Below are 17764 nucleotides of genomic sequence, written 5' to 3' on the forward strand. Positions count from 1 at the left end.
AAAAAAAAAAAAAACTGACTACAGCTGATAAAACCATGGAATTCTTGTTTCTCATAAATGTGTTTAATGTCAGTCTTTGTCCAGAAACCAAGACAACTTGTTTATTGAGAATAAGTCTTGCGTCTCACCGAGACTCGAGCGCTCTGGACGAGCTGAAGCTCGGCTGAAAGCCACAGTTCAAAACATAAACCTTCCTCTCTCTTAATTAGAATTATTAACCCTGTAACGTACTCAAAAACCCATGCAGACACGCAGCTCTCATCTTTGAGCCGTGTTGAGGTCGTGCTCTGCATTACTCCTGCATGTGTCGTGGCCTACATTAGTGCGGTGGATTATAACCAGGCCGGGCCTCTTCTTATGCAAGTGAACCTGAACACAGAGAGGCCGATTACTGCTGTTTCTTGAGCCGTAAAAACAAGGAACACGACAACAAACTAAAGCTCCTGATCCAGAGCAATCAAACTAGACCTAGCGAACAGAGTTTGAGTTAACCCTATAAATAACAGCAAGTTCACATGACCTATTGTTGATGAGACAAAGCCTTAATCATCACCTTCATCAAGTCATTTCGTCTGACATTTGCGGCTCATTGTGTGTGTCACACCCGTCTAATCTGCTCTGAGATCAGTGTGTGTGTGTCTCAGGTGGAGTCACGGGTGTGTCGGTATGCTGGTATTTTCACACACGTGTCTATATTCTGCTGATTCGCCGGCCAGAAGTCTGGAATAATTATAAGTCTCTTCTACTCAACAAGGCTGCATGAGTTAAATTGTGAAATATTATTACAATGTGAAAGAAAGAAAGAAAGAAAGAAAGAAAGAAAGAAAGAAAGAAAGAAAGGATGGGTGTGTGAGGACAGTGAAGTCGCCGCCGGCGTGTGTGAGGACAGTGAAGTCGCCGCCGGCGTGTGTGGGGACAGTGAAGTCTCTGCCGGCGTGTGTGAGGACAGTGAAGTCGCCGCCGGCGTGTGTGAGGACAGTGAAGTCTCTGCCGGCGTGTGTGAGGACAGTGAAGTCGCCGCCGGCGTGTGTGGGGACAGTGAAGTCGCCGCCGGCGTGTGTGGGGACAGTGAAGTCACCGCCGGCGTGTGTGTGAGGACAGTGAAGTCGCCGCCGGCGTGTGTGAGGACAGTGAAGTCGCCGCCGGCGTGTGTGAGGACAGTGAAGTCGCCGCCGGCGTGTGTGGGGACAGTGAAGTCGCCGCCGGCGTGTGTGAGGACAGTGAAGTCGCCGCCGGCGTGTGTGAGGACAGTGAAGTCGCCGCCGGTGTGTGTGAGGACAGTGAAGTCACCGCCGGTGTGTGAGGACAGTGAAGTCGCCGCCGGCGTGTGTGAGGACAGTGAAGTCTCTGCCGGCGTGTGTGAGGACAGTGAAGTCGCCGCCGGCGTGTGTGGGGACAGTGAAGTCACCGCCGGCGTGTGTGTGAGGACAGTGAAGTCGCCGCCGGCGTGTGTGGGGACAGTGAAGTCGCCGCCGGCGTGTGTGGGGACAGTGAAGTCACCGCCGGCGTGTGTGTGAGGACAGTGAAGTCGCCGCCGGCGTGTGTGTGAGGACAGTGAAGTCGCCGCCGGCGTGTGTGGGGACAGTGAAGTCGCCGCCGGCGTGTGTGAGAGGACAGTGAAGTCACCGCCGGCGTGTGTGTGAGGACAGTGAAGTCACCGCCGGCGTGTGTGTGAGGACAGTGAAGTCGCCGCCGGCGTGTGTGGGGACAGTGAAGTCACCGCCGGCGTGTGTGTGAGGACAGTGAAGTCACCGCCGGCGTGTGTGTGAGGACAGTGAAGTCGCCGCCGGCGTGTGTGGGGACAGTGAAGTCACCGCCGGCGTGTGTGTGAGGACAGTGAAGTCACCGCCGGCGTGTGTGTGAGGACAGTGAAGTCGCCGCCGGCGTGTGTGTGAGGACAGTGAAGTCGCCGCCGGCGTGTGTGGGGACAGTGAAGTCGCCGCCGGTGTGTGTGAGGACAGTGAAGTCACCGCCGGTGTGTGAGGACAGTGAAGTCGCCGCCGGTGTGTGTGAGGACAGTGAAGTCGCCGCCGGTGTGTGTGAGGACAGTGAAGTCGCCGCCGGTGTGTGAGGACAGTGAAGTCACCGCCGGTGTGTGTGAGGACAGTGAAACAGTTTTTCAGTGCAGAGAGAGAGACTCGTTACGGTTATGAACATGTTCTCGCAGCATTGAGAAATCTGACCTCTGGACCTGAAAGACTTCTTACACAAAGCCTGTGTGTGTTTGACTCTGTTTAAGCTTTAGTCCACAGGTCCATATGAACAGTGTTTATGAACACTGAAGGAAATAATATGCGGCTCTGATCTGGATCTTTGGATCACTGTGAAGGGGGTGGAATGGAATCCACTGCTGCTTCAATGTAATGAGTGATTATAATCAAGGTATTAATCATTATTTTTCCTTCTAAATATCAAATGAGTTGAATGACTTTACCAGAATGAAGTTACCAGTGTGATCACTGAAATGTTCTTTTCATGTATTCTTTAATGTCAGTATTTGATATTTGAATGCAGTAACAGTGCTTGCTTAAGAAAATGAAATAGGGTTAGTTTGAGAAAGGTCTTCAACATGTTAAAACACCTAGGGGTCATTGAAGTCTATAGTTTAAGGGACCATTTCTCAGTTCAAGCCTTACTTTCCAGTTAGACTAAAATGTAGCTCTTCTTGAGAAAGAACGCATTATCTTGATGTTTTGAGACGAGACTCCTGTTTATAGTTATAGTATAGTATAGGGCCAAATCCAACCTTGGAAAAGCTGTGTGTCGGTGTGTGTGTTAGTCTTCTTGGTTACAGGTTGAGGAACCACTGGCATTGTTGGAGATTGACTGAGCTGTTGTTCGGGACATGCTGGCGCCCAGCGACCCAAATCTGAGACCTGGAAGGTCACGACGTGCCTAACTTCAGGGTCCGAGTGTCAGCTGCATAATCTATGGAGATATGCTTCAGTCTATCTGTATATGTGTGGAAAATTACTATGTTTATCAATTTCTTAGCCAATCGCCAATCAGAATCATTCAACCTGTGAGCAATGCCGTAGCTTAGACCTTGGAAATGGTATAACTGCTGTGATCTGTGTAACTGTAAGCGGGCGGCCTACGAACTCCTGTGTGAGTCTTGAAGCTGGACTTCTGCTGATGAAACTGCAAACTATCTTCAGTAAAACTTTTCTTCAATTTTTATAATTCTGACTCCGGGTCTTCTTTCAAACATCTGGGCCTTGGGTCCTAAACTGTTAACCCCTAACAACTGGAAGCAGTGTTGGCTGACATCATCACCGATACCGGAATAAATAATAATATTCTTACCACTGATATATATATAGAGAACATCATTATACAGATTCTTACCAACAATGTATTTTAAGTAGGCCTATAAAAAGTGGACAAAAGTTTCTGAAAGAGTCTCTTCTGCTCACCAAAGCTGCATTTATTTAATCAAAAATACAGTAAAAATGTGAAATATTATTGTAATGTAAATCAGCTGTTTTCTATGTGAATATACAGTAAAGTGTAATTTATTCCTGTGATCAAAGCTGAATGTTCAGCATCATTACTCCAGTCTTCAGTGTCACATGATCCTTCAGAAATCACTCTAATATGATGATTTGATGCTCAACAAACATTTATGATTATTATCAGTGTTGAAACCAGTTGCACTGCTCATATTTTCACTTATATGACTGTAAGTACCCTCTAACTGTATAAACATCATATATAAATCTACATGTTGATTGTGTCAGCGCTGATCGACTCACTGTTAGCCCGAGCCTCGGATAGCATGGAGAGTCTCCGATGATGTCATCCTCAGGTGGTGTGATTCTCAGGAAGTCCAGGTGATCGGGTCTGCTGGGATGACACAAAGGATCATGGGTAATGGATTCATCCCCGTCCAGCATCCAGATGTCCTCCGGCCGCAACAGAGAGTTTTCTGCACACACACACACACACACACACACACACACACACACGGCCTTACTTTAGGTTTGGCTTTATCTCATGGCTTTTCTATTTCTGATGTTCAAACTGGTGATCTTTCTTTCATTCATCCACCCATCCTTTCTTTCTTTCTTCATCCTTTCTTTCTTTCTTCCATCCACCCATCCTTTCTTTCTTTCTTCATCCTTTCTTTCTTTCTTCCATCCACCCATCCTTTTTTTTATTTCTTCCATCCATCCATCCATCCTTTCTTTCTTTCTTTCTTTCTTTCTTCCATCCACCCATCCTTTCTTTCTTTCTTCATCCTTTCTTTCTTTCTTCCATCCACCCACCCATCCTTTCTTTTTTTATTTCTTCCATCCATCCATCCTTTCTTTCTTTCTTTCTTCCATCCATCCATCCTTTCTTTCTTTCTTTCTTTCTTTCTTTCTTCCACCCACCCATCATTTCTTTCTTTCTTTCTTCATCCTTTCTTTCTTTCTTCCATCCACCCATCCTTTCTTTTTTTATTTCTTCCATCCATCCATCCTTTCTTTCTTTCTTTCTTCCATCCACCCATCCTTTCTTTTTTTATTTCTTCCATCCATCCATCCTTTCTTTCTTTCTTTCTTCCACCCACCCATCCTTTCTTTTTTTATTTCTTCCATCCATCCATCCTTTCTTTCTTTCTTTCTTCCATCCATCCATCCTTTCTTTCTTTCTTTCTTTCTTTCTTTCTTCCACCCACCCATCATTTCTTTCTTTCTTTCTTCATCCTTTCTTTCTTTCTTCCATCCACCCATCCTTTCTTTTTTTATTTCTTCCATCCATCCATCCTTTCTTTCTTTCTTTCTTTCTTCCATCCATCCATCCTTTCTTTCTTTCTTTCTTCCACCCACCCATCATTTCTTTCTTTCTTTCTTCATCCTTTCTTTCTTTCTTCCATCCACCCATCCTTTCTTTCTTTCTCTTTCTTTCTTCCATCCACCCATCCTTTCTTTCTTTCTTCCACCCACCCATCCTTTCTTTCTTTCTTCATCCTTTCTTTTTTTATTTCTTCCATCCATCCATCCTTTCTTTCTTTCTTTCTTTCTTCCACCCACCCATCATTTCTTTCTTTCTTTCTTCATCCTTTCTTTCTTTCTTCCATCCACCCATCCTTTCTTTTTTTATTTCTTCCATCCATCCATCCTTTCTTTCTTTCTTTCTTTCTTTCTTCCACCCACCCATCCTTTCTTTCTTTCTTCATCCTTTCTTTCTTTCTTCCACCCACCCATCCTTTCTTTCTTTCTTCATCCTTTCTTTTTTTATTTCTTCCATCCATCCATCCTTTCTTTCTTTCTTTCTTTCTTCCACCCACCCATCATTTCTTTCTTTCTTTCTTCATCCTTTCTTTCTTTCTTTCATCCACCCATCCTTTCTTTCTTTCTTCCATCCACCCATCCTTTGTTTTCTGCACACACACACACACACACACACACACACACACACACACAGCCTTATTTTACGTTTGGTTTTATCTCATGGCTCATGTATTTCTGATGTCCAAACTGGTGATGTAAGTTTCTCGGACCACAGGCCTGTTGTTTGTACTCTTGATGTTTCGTGCCATGCTACTGAAATCATTAAACCTGTAAAGCGGTCACGTGTAGGCCCATCTGGCCCGACGTCTGCTGAGGATTTCTCGGCAGTGTTTGGTGAGGCTTGTCATGTGCTTTCTGTGGAATATCAAGCTAATATTTTTAAATAATCATCCGTCACTTCAGTGTCATGTCTGACCTCTTCATGAGGTGTTTGACTGGCAAGAGCAGTTTCCAAATGCTGGATCTGTCTCCTGCTTCTGGTTAACCACCAGATCCTCCCGTCGACCCTCATGATGAAGGGCATCTCAGGCCATGTCCGCACTAAAGCCCTATTCGGACGGGATTAACTTTACAAGGGTAGATGGAGTGATGTAGTTTTACCACAGGACGCCTGTAATATTAATGGCCAGTTCGCACGGGATAAGAGATCTCAGTAAAACTAGCAGAAGTGGGAGAGTAACTCGATTTGCGCATCGCCGTCACTGTCGTCATGTGTGTATCACACTGCTTCCTGATATCACATGCGCAAACACATATAACCTATATTTATATATATAAAACAGTTATGTCCAGTAAAAGGCACTTACCTAACGCTAAAAGTTGTTTCGTGCCTCTAACAAGTGCGTTCGATCTTCTCTCTGATCTGATGGTGTGTGAAACACTCGAGTTCTGCCACAGACTCGTCCCAGCGACTAGAACGCAACTGAAGCTTTTTCAAGCGTCTCCATACTTGAAAAACCGCGGAAAACTACTTTTAAACAGGAAATGACGGAATATTTACGCACATATTTACAGCGGGTCTATTCGCACAGGATTAGTATCACCTGAGGTCATTTTTCCAGACCTTTTTACTGAAGGTAGAAGTCGCCGTAATCTTTACTGGCATTGTCCGACATGATCACTGAGATGCACATTCGGACTAAAATCACTGAGCTCTGGTAATTATTACTTTACCGCACCTCTCCATGTCACACTAGTCCCGTCCCAATAGGGCTTAATACGTTTTCGTTTGAAAACGCATCTTTTTCTTTCCGTTTTGTCCTTCCGTTCACACTGAGACGCCGTTTTTGTTAATGAAAACGCTCTACAAAGTTGATACATTTGAAGTACAAATGGTGGATACAAACTGAGGTATTTAAAAACGATGACGTAAGTTTAGTCATGTGACGCATATTGTACCAATAGATGTTCATGTTTACACTGGTACTGTGCCTGTTATGTGCTTTCACTTTCACACTGTTGCTCAAATATGTTACTTCACACACTCTTCATATCACAGTCCTGCACAGATGACAGAATTTACTCACATTTGCTGTCCTGCGGTAAAACATGAGAGCAGTTTTAGCGTTTTAGACCAAACATATAATGGTGAGTGAGTGCCTCCTGGACACTTCAGTGAATGAGGAGATATTTTATCCTGTCAGAAGAATTACGTGATCACTTTATTTTTCCGTCTCAGTGAGCTTTTGTGAGGTTTTACGCAGGCGCTGTAAAGGTGAATTTAGCGTTATCAGGCGTTTTCAACACGTTTCTCATCCGCACTGAAACTTTGGGAAACGCCTGGAAACGCTAGTGTGGACGGAGAGAGTTTTAAACAAAAACACCATTTTCAAATGTATTGGGATTAATTTAGACGTAGCCTGAGTCATTGCTTTAATGAACAACCCATAGTGCAAAAGTATGTTGGTTATGCATGTCTAAAATATGTGTCTTTACTGATATTATTTGAGCTCAATGCAATAAAGCAGCTTTTCTTTAAGAATTTCTATGTTCCAGATTGCTGTATTTTGTTTTATAATAAAACACAATGTCAGTGTAGGAACATTCAGCGCTGTGTGTCTATATGTAGTAAGTGAATGAATGTTTGATCCGACCTGAACGCACAACATCTATATCTGCTATATCGGTCTGAAATGAGTTTAATGGGTCACTCACAGCAGGAATAAAATAAACAAAGCTCACTGGAGAAGTTGCATCCTAATTAACATATATTTCCTTGGCAAACGTCTCAATCGGTGGCATTAAAAACACTTTTGATAATGAGAATGAAGGCAGCAGGCAAAGGCTGGCGTGATTAATGGTCTCATTATGATAATGCACCGGTTGCTGGACCTCCAAACGCTGACTAAACATCTGGTTCTGGTCCAAACGCAAAGTCAGATTGATTGCAGACGAGGTCCTGCATCTCATGAAATACAGTGAAAACACAGTGTAACAAAAGCAGCGTGACTGTTTTCACACAGGAGCTGTTTGTATCACAAACTCAAATTATTAGAAATTAAACAGCGCCACCATCTGGACAACAACAACTAGTGCTCACAAACTCAAGCTGTTGATGAAACACAAACACACATCATTCACATGTTAAAATGAGAACATGAAACGACCTTCTGATTGTCAGCGAGTACAGTAATCTTAGATGATCACACATTAATGTAAAGTAGATGCAGATTCCTATGAATCCTCCAGGGGGCGTCAGAAACACGACCTCACGTTCAGATCACATGCTGTTTTAGGAGACGTTTCCACAGTAATTCAACTGAAAGTTTAAATCTATTCATTCTAATGATTTATACATGACATACAAATGTTAATCCAGTCTCTGTAAGTCAGCCCGGGGCAAGTTGTCACACTTTTAATATAATTGGTTGGTTGCTATAAGGTGGTTTTAGCGTGTTGGTAGCGTGATCGCTTGCAACTTTTTTCAGTCAGTGTTGATTGAGATCTAAGATCAGCAGCTGTCAGATGTGTGTGTGTGTGTGTGTGTGTGACACAGATACTGTCATATTACAGTGCACAGATCTGCAGTGTGTTTAATCGCCTCGGGCTGATGCTACACTGATAACATGAGCTCATATTACAGGCATATTGCAGATACATGCATCATGCCACCTTCAAACACGCAAAAAATATGATATAAAGTAAAATGAAAAGTTGAAAATTCTCTATTCTGCACTTCATTTGCTCTAAATGCATATTCACATGTCATTTGGATTAAAACTAAATCGTATATGCAAGTAAAACATGAACTGTCACGTGATTTATGTATAACGAGAGGTTCCCTACATGATTACAGGACGTTTGCAGGCCTAGAAGTTTCATGAACGCAAACATCCGAAGACATGCGCGTGAATACTGAATTATATTCTCTTTCATGTTTTGCGCTTGAACGGACGATTTCACACAAAATTGAGAAACGTCAGTTGAGGAATAAAACGTATAACGCTTGTGTAACAGTATATTGGATCTGTGTATTATGTCTTAAAGGGACAGCAGGTTTATTGTGTTTTAATGTTAATAAAACAACAAAAGACAAAGAAATCGCTCACTGTTCCTGACTGAAGGACTTTTGTAACTTTATAAAGATCCATTTATATTGAATTTATACAGTAATGAATATGCAGTGTTATTTCACATTTGATGACAAAACACATCTGTACCTGAAAACCCCAAAAACACTGTTTATTTAATTTTTAGCCTATCTTTGTTCTATTGTATTTATTTGTGCCATTTGTAATTTGATTATTTGTTCTTATTCGATTAATGACTGCTTACTTGTCTTTAATAATGTTTTATATTCACATTAATTAGGCTGGCAGTTTTTGTTGTATGCATCAAAATTGTAGTAGAGAATTGTGATATTTCACTGGTATCTGAACCTCTGCTGTAAATATGTGCTGTGATATTACATGAAAGATAAAATATGATCAATAGCAACAGAATGAACAGTGAAAGTAACAGAATCTCATACAATACATTTTATCAGGCGTAATTAAACATGAAAATAGCTGAAGGAAATATATATTTGCTATTATATATTATATTTCAGAGGAAGTAGTGGGTCATCCTGGGACTTTTCGCCTATTTTTTTTATTTTTAATAATGATGAATTCTATCAATTCAGACATGCACTGTTTTACTATATATAGGGAAGTATTTGATTTTAGTTGATTTTAATTGAACCAAACCTGCTGTGTGTGTGTCTGTGTTCAGAGTGTGTTAATGCTCTGCTGTCTGTGTGGTTCAGGACTGTGATGAAGGACGACATAAAGCTCACACTGAACTAGCATCAACCGCACACACACACACACACACACACACACGAGATGATAGTGTGCTCTGGGTGATTTACACAAAAAGCTTAGATGGGAAACACAAAAAAACTAGACATTTTACTCACTAACCAAAAGTACTCCAGTAGTGTTTTGTTTGAGACGGTCGATACGATTTAAAGCTGGTAACATTAAAAGACCATTTAAAGCAATACAATAGTGATGTGACAGTAATTACAGCTCATTCAGCCCGTCACACACACACACACACACACACACACACACTCACACTCACACAAACACAAACACACAATCACACACACACACGCACACACATACACAGCACATCTCACATACACACACACACACTCACACACAGCCCGTCTCACACACAAACACACACACACACACTCACACTCACACAAACACACACACACACTCACACATAGCCTGTCAAACACACACACAAACACTCTCTCTCTCACACACACACACACACACACACACAGCCCGTCTCACACACACACACTCACACACACTCACACAAACACACACACACACTCACACATAGCTTGTCACACACACACACACACACACACAGCACCTCTCTCTCACACACACACACACACACACGCACGCACACACACACACACACACACACACACACACACACACGCACACACACACACACACACACGTCAGGATTGAATGTCATGCAAAACATGCAACAACAACTGCAGGATCTTCAACATCGCCTCTGTCCGTGAGCTGATCAGTTCCACATGACCCGAGTGCTTCATCTCATTACTCTATCAGTGGCAGCAGTGCAGAGGTCATGTGATCACCTGATCGGCGGAGAAACACAACAGTGTTGAAACACATCTGGACTCTTTCCTGCTCTGGTCTGAGTGTCATGTACACACTGCCTCTGAACACACACACACACACCACAGTAAACACACACACACACACACCACAGTAAACACACATACACCACAGTAAACACACACACACACCCCAGAGTAAACACTGTAATGGAGACCCTGGGCAGTGAGTGTCCTCCTCCACTGGAGCTTCAGATGTGTGTTAGATGAGGACGTCCACTGTGAATGATCAACAGATCCTCAATGCAGCATTTGAGTATGAAAACCATCATTTAAAGCTCAATAATATGTTTAATTTCCTGAGGCACTGATATTTTATATACGGTGGAGGTATTTTTAGATGGTTTATTGACCGATGAAATATTATAGTGTACAGACTCCTGTCCTCAACCACTGCTGTTAGAAAATATACATGCTTAAATATATAAATTATGATGCTTAAATATGTAGTGTACAGTAGAGCTGCACGATAGATCGTTAAAAGGTCGCGATCTCATTCCTCAATGACAGTGATTCGGCTGCGTCTACAAACCTTTGACAAAATCACACCGGATCTGAATCATTCATTCAAGAGATTTGAAACAAAAACAAAATGTGATTCTGAGTTCATCCGGAGCCGTGCCTGTAAGAGCTCCTCACGATCCTCACATGATCAGGTGTCTGAGGGATGCTTGCTGAAGCGAGAGTGTGTGTCGGCCTCAGGCTCAGGAGAGTCACTTCAGGAACTCTTCTTAGTGCAGGATGAGTAAAACTGCAGGTCTTTGCGAACACACACATCACTAGCACACACACATCACTAGCACACACACATCTCTAGCACACACACATCACTAGCACACACACATCACTAGCACACACACATCACTAGCACACACACATCACTAGCACACACACATCACTAGCACACACACATCTCTAGCACACACACATCTCTAGCACACACACATCTCTAGCACACACACATCACTAGCACACACACATCTCTAGCACACACACATCTCTAGCACACACACATCACTAGCACACACACATCTCTAGCACACACACATCTCTAGCACACACACATCTCTAGCACACACACATCTCTAGCACACACACATCTCTAGCACACACACATCACTAGCACACACACATCTCTAGCACACACACATCTCTAGCACACACACATCTCTAGCACACACACATCTCTAGCATAGGCGGATTAACCACATGGGCAACTGGGCAAGCGTCGGCACCACGAAGATCTTTCTCTCTCTTTTAAACAAGCGATTCATTCTCAAACGTATTTCTAGCCTAGGCCTATAAACACCCTTTCATCAGAACAATCAAAATCCCCGGAATGTTTTGTTGAAAGTTTATTATTTTCATTATTATCATTACGTGTTTGTTTTGTTTTGTTTTTGTGGACGTGAGATCCACCGCCAGATTCACACTCCTGCGTGAGTGTGTGTTTCAACGCCCATATTACACTAGCGTGTCCACCGGCACGGAGCAGAGCGAGTGTTTTCAATTACTTCCAATGGAAATAATAATAATAATAATAATCCAATACTATATTTTAGTATATAATATTACTATATTATATTTTAGTTTGATAATTTTTTTAATTTAATATTTTGTGGGGTTTTTTTATACTAAATTATATTTACGCTGTATTTATAATCCATTTATTCACTTTTTGAGCATAGGCCTGAAAATTACATTTCCAACTTAAACTGGTGAATCTTGAACGCTTTAGAGCGACAGACTGAAGTTTGATCTTGTTTCAGAGACGACACTCGGCAGATTATCGATGAAGTGAAAAAAGTTTTAAAAAGTGAACTCAAAAAAAGTTACAGAATTTTATGTGCATTGTTATGAAAAATGCAAGAAAATCAAAGCCATAAATCTTAACAAGTTGTGTTCTAAACTTGAGGTTGATGTCTCAGTAAATGATCTTTCAGTGAGAGTGTGTTCGGCTGCAGTACCAAACGCTTCCACTAGAGGACATTTGTCTCGCATTAATTTTCAATGCGCTCATTTCTGACCGCGAGGAGCTCAAGTGGGACTATTTTTTAGAGGACCATTTAACCTTTTCGAATCATGTCCAAGATTTTTTTGTGTGTGTGTGTGTGTGTGTGTTCACATAGCAAGTGCCAAAACCTTTAGTTTCGAACCATTCCAATGAAGTAAAAAAATTAAATAAAAAATTTATTTGGTCAAAAATGACCGAAGAGGGTTAAAATATCACAGTAAACAAGCAGCGATCACATTTTCTGTACTGACCCTTTCGTAACGTCTCTTCTAAGCAGAGAGTAAACCCTGCCAGTGATGATGTGAACTCTATACTGTAGACTTCACTGCTTCTGTTCAGCCTTGGGCAAAGGAAGCGCGCTTTGTCCCACATCTGATAGTCGATGATCAAATCAAACGAGTGCATTTAGGCTTGTGATGTCCACCAGAGAAAGATCACAGAAAGGGCAGACGCTTAATGGGAATTCTTTCTTTTCTCGTCAGCGCAACCATGAGACGCAGCTTACGCGCTTCCGAAGTCCTGTTCAGGCAACACAAGTGTTTTAATCCTTTTCATCTCATTAATGTCCCGGACTTCTGAAGCGACCCGTGTGGATATTTTAAACAGTTCAACAGGATGAAGGTGCAGAGAAAATTATTTTCATGAGTGTTTGAACACGGTGGCTTTGATCTTTAGTGACTCTCGAAACACAGCGAAAACTCAATAATGGATCTCTTGGAAAGGCCGAAATTCTTGTTTCCCGAGTCACATGACAAGCCTAAGAAATCAGAACGAACATGAGATTTCTAGTGTTTGCCGAGGAAAGCATCACTATCACTATCAGCTTATTTTTAATGTGGCCATTTGTAGCATTTGTGTCATTCGCTTCTAGTTATTAAAGTCATGCTGCTTTATATTGGAAATTGAATTTGATATCATGGTATTTTATCTTATTATCATAATCATAAATGCACTAGTTTGTAGTAATGTAACATGTTACTGTTATTCTTCTAGTTATTTAACTATAGTGGCTAATTAACCGGAAATATCGCACATTTGAAGAACATAACTTACTTTCGTGTTGCAAAATATAAATAATGATCGTATTGATAATAATGAACAGATCCAATGTTTAGCCACCGATTTTATTAATCAATTTAAAACCATCACATATCGGCTGTAGCATGACAAAGGCCGATAACAAACCGATAGTTTATTTAATATATAATGTCTGATGCATAATAATGTCGGGTGTCATGTTGTCTTTTTTGTATTTTGTTTCACTCTTATAATGTTGGCCTGTTGGATCCAATCCCTGTTCAATGAAAATTATTTGATGCAGCAATAAACTAGCTTGAGTACCTTGTGTTTTTCAGCTTTTCTAATTTAAAGTCCCCCTGTAAATCCAGCTTTTAATGTTGTTTATGTGTCTATGTGGTGTTTTTAATATGAAAAAAAAAAAAAAACGTGTAAATTCATAAGTCGACTCGGCTTTGAAATCGCTGGTGTTTCTGACGTCACAAACTACCTTGTAACCAATCAGATCAACGTGTGATCGTCAACCAGTGGATCTCTGAGCTGAGTGAGTGAGTGGAGGTGGGGCTCATTTGCATATTCATAGAACCACGCATACTAAATTAGGCAAGGGTGTCGAGTTACATTCAAGATATTTTAAGGCATGAAGAAGGAAAAAACATTTAAATATGTCATTTTGGTGATCAAAGATGAGTTTTAAGGGATAAAATGATTGACTACAGGGGGACTTTAAAACATGATCAAAACACTAATCTATTTTAACGATAAGTGAGCAAGTGACAAATATCGGACAACTCGAGAGTTTGATTTTGCAAGCACCTTCGCACAGTTTCTTCTTCAGTTTGAAACAGAAGAGCAGTCGCTTACCTGAGGTCGTGGCTTCATTGGGATTGAACTGATTTCCGAGGTTCAGGTCGAGGCGCGAGGCCGTCCTGCGGTTGCCGTTGTTATCGATGACCTCTGTGTTGACTTGCTCATCTCTAGACGGACGTTTATTTCCATCGTCATCCTCCTCAGGCAGCAACACAATACGGTGGTTCATCTGGGGACTGGGAAGCTGAGAAGACATTGGTGACAGGACCGGAGACATGATCCGGAGAGTGTTGGTCGGAGGATAAGACACGTTAAAAACCCCGGAGATAGAGTTTGATGTGGGGCTTCTGGTCCAGGAGCGAAGGTTCGAGCTTCTAGAGCTGGCGTCAATCGGACACGACGGTTTCTTCTTGTGTAAACGATTGATCTCTTCCTGTCCAGATGCTTTCTGATAGATTCCCTCCACATCTAAGCAGGAGTGAGACACAGGTTCCTCAATCAGAGATCTTTCCATGTCTTTTCTTGCTGTGTTATCACTGCGCGGGTTGAGTCGATCGTCATTCCCTCCAAACGTCTCTTGATATTTAGTCCCAGAACTGTTGATACGTCCACGTTCGTTCCCGATCGGTTTCTCATAATCCAAACGGAGTTGGTTGTCAAACTCAGACAGCGCACCACAATCGATTTCGCATTCAAAGCGTGATTCCTCCATGAAATCCCAGCCATCGTTGGCAATATGGAAGTCTTCGTCCATGGGAAGAAACGGCTCGCTTGAGACGCTGACGTAGGAACCTGATCCTGGAGTTTCCGGGTCTTTTCCCAGGGAAAACTCGGATGCTGCTCCCATTTGCACCTTCTTCTTCAATTTGCTCTGCAAGAAGTCTTCAGCACTGTCCATCTTTTTGGATCCCAGTTTCTTCAGCTTCCGAACTCTCGAGGCTCTCTTATACTCCGGGGACTGAGGAAGAGTAAAGTTACTGCTACTGACACCATGTTCTCCTTCCGACTGGATCTTCCCGTCTTGGTTTCCCATCTTGAGTCTGTCTGCGCATTCGCTGCATAAAGACAGGAGATCCGTCAGGAGTTGATGGTGTTCGATGGCCAACCAGTGGATCTGCGAAACCGCTCCTTTTGTTTCCTCACAGGACTGGACTTCATCCGCTGAGTTGTAATACTGGCGTCTTTGTTTAGTTCTGCCCGAGTCTTCACTTCTCTCCTCATGCTGATTTCCACACAGAGGCTGGACTTCACGAGCAGCTCGTGAAAAAACTCGGGATTTCCTTGTTGGGAAGTACAGACTGATGAAGCACAGCTCATGGATGGGTTTGTACAGATGCAGCACAGTGTGTGTGCCTTCCATTACGAAGCCCGTTTTAATTAATCACACTCCTAAATTAAGTTGGCGGTTGTCTCGTGGGTCTCGTCTCGAGTCGGGGACGGCCCGGGATGGACTGGTGTTCATCATCGGGGCGATCGAAGGCCTGGCAAAATGAAGAAGGCTTTTAGTGCAACGTAAACCTCATAAATCTGTTTTAGGGTGTGTAGAATTTACATACACCGCTTTTTTGGGGGCTAAATAACCTGATAAACACATTAATTATTGCATAGACATTGTGCTTTCAAATGCACAACAGAATCAAAAGTTTATTTAAATAACAGTTTTGATTAATTGCATTTAATAATAGGATTTAATGTTATCAAATTTGGCAGCACGCTGAATTCTCTCAAAAAAACAAACATGCAAAAATGACAATGTATAGACTGTAAAAAAAAAATCATTCAAAGTTGTGAATAAAACTGATTATTTGAGTACACTATTTCTGTCCTTCATGTTTATAAAGACAATTCTTTATAATTATTTGTGAAGCAGTTTCTGAGTTATTTTTCAGTAAGTAATCTTCAGGAATAACCTTTGCATGATTATAAGCAAATATTGTTATAATAAACAGACTTATTTTGTAATATTCTATGCAGTAGTGTAGATGCCAGACAGAAAATAAACTGTTGAGATGCTTTGCCAAAAATATCCATGAATGCATATTGATGAAAACTAACAGTGGGTCCATTGATAATGTCATTCAGTACAATTTATTCTGCTAAAGCCTTTGAACTGTATGCATAATCATTTAAATAAGCAGGACTAGAGCACCCTTCATCATAAGCCTCATAACAATTCAACCTTCACACACACACACATTATAATGACACTTTAAGATGATCATGCACAAGCTGCAGTGAATGTCTCTTTAAAATATGACATGGCAATTCAGCAGCAGTGATTAATCCAAAACAAAACCCATATCTTATTTCTGTGGACTGTGGGTTAGGCGAGCAGTGAATAATCTGCACTATCCTGAGCATCATTTATTATGCAGAAAGTTATTTTTGCACCGCTGCATCACTGATGCTTTAAACATTCACAGCGTTTCTCAAAGCCACGTGAGCACTTCGCATTCAACAATTCATCTCAAATTTAGCTAAAATATGATTATGACCAATACATTTGTATAATCTCATAACACAGTATTAAGTTCTGCGTCTTTTCATTCGTTCAACAAATGACACGCATTATCTCATCCGCATTAACACGTAATTTCAGCCTATATTAACGTGTTTAAATGCAACAATCGTATGTTATATGAAGTTAATCATGTTAAACTCACCCATCTGAGGTGCATGACGGATCCGTGACTCGCTCTCGAAATAAAGTGCGTTCTGGAGGACAGCGGGATCACCCTGTGATTGATAGGCGCGGAGACCAATAAGAGACGGCAGCGTTTGTCTACGCGACGGTGATTGGTTGGTTTAGGGATGGCCACGCCCCCATCAGAAGTGTGTCATAAAGCAAAACAGCGGCGCTGCGGACACTCAACTGCAGAATGTCAAAGACAGCAGCATCAACTTAAAGGGGACACAAGACAAACTGTCATTATTTATATCTATCTATCTATCTATCTATCTATCCATTTATCTATCTATCTATCTATCCATTTATCTTTGACTGGGAGGCGCAAGCGAAATATTTGTTTCATAACGCTTTAAAATAGAACATTCATTATACATAACTGCATAGAATTATTAAAAATGGTATTAGCAGCTAACAGTTATATACACAACAAAATATCCCCACAAGGATAGTAAAACTTGAAACATCCGAATGAACGTAGAAATGCATAAAGTTAATAAATACATACAATTACGTAATTTACGTGTGAGGGTTAGAGAAGATAATTACCTCAGTATAACAACAAAATAAAATAAAAACTTTATTTAAAAAAAAACAGATTTAAAGACATACTGTAAGTTAATACTTTATCTGTATGTTAAATTAAGTCGTAAATGTCAGCATTTTTGGCTGGTTATACCTGTGTTAATATATGAATACTGTAATAAGCTGAAGACGTTGGGAAATGGCGGTTAGTTATTTTTTAAAGTGAAATGTATTTAATCGAAAATAACCGTTATACACTGAGGTGACTGTACCTGAGA

At 41.5% G+C, this 17764-nt stretch overlaps 1 protein-coding gene across 1 annotated transcript; it reads right to left on the reverse strand.

Moving 5' to 3' along the window:
* Positions 1-258: 258 nt before the first annotated feature.
* LOC311071794 (uncharacterized protein) lies at positions 259-17005 on the reverse strand (the record flags this gene model as incomplete). The annotated part of the gene is made up of 4 exons (XM_084096331.1): positions 16939-17005; positions 14330-15756; positions 3756-3928; positions 259-369 (listed from the first exon to the last, which is right to left on the reverse strand). The coding sequence occupies exons 2-4, from the start codon at positions 15633-15635 to the stop codon at positions 259-261; spliced, it is 1590 nt and encodes a 529-aa protein (XP_083952457.1). The 5' UTR covers positions 15636-15756; positions 16939-17005.
* Between the last annotated feature and the right edge of the window lie 759 nt (positions 17006-17764).

Source organism: Abramis brama (genome assembly GCF_963993115.1).
Source record: "Abramis brama genome assembly, chromosome: 21".
NCBI classification, from domain to species: Eukaryota; Metazoa; Chordata; class Actinopteri; order Cypriniformes; family Leuciscidae; genus Abramis; species Abramis brama.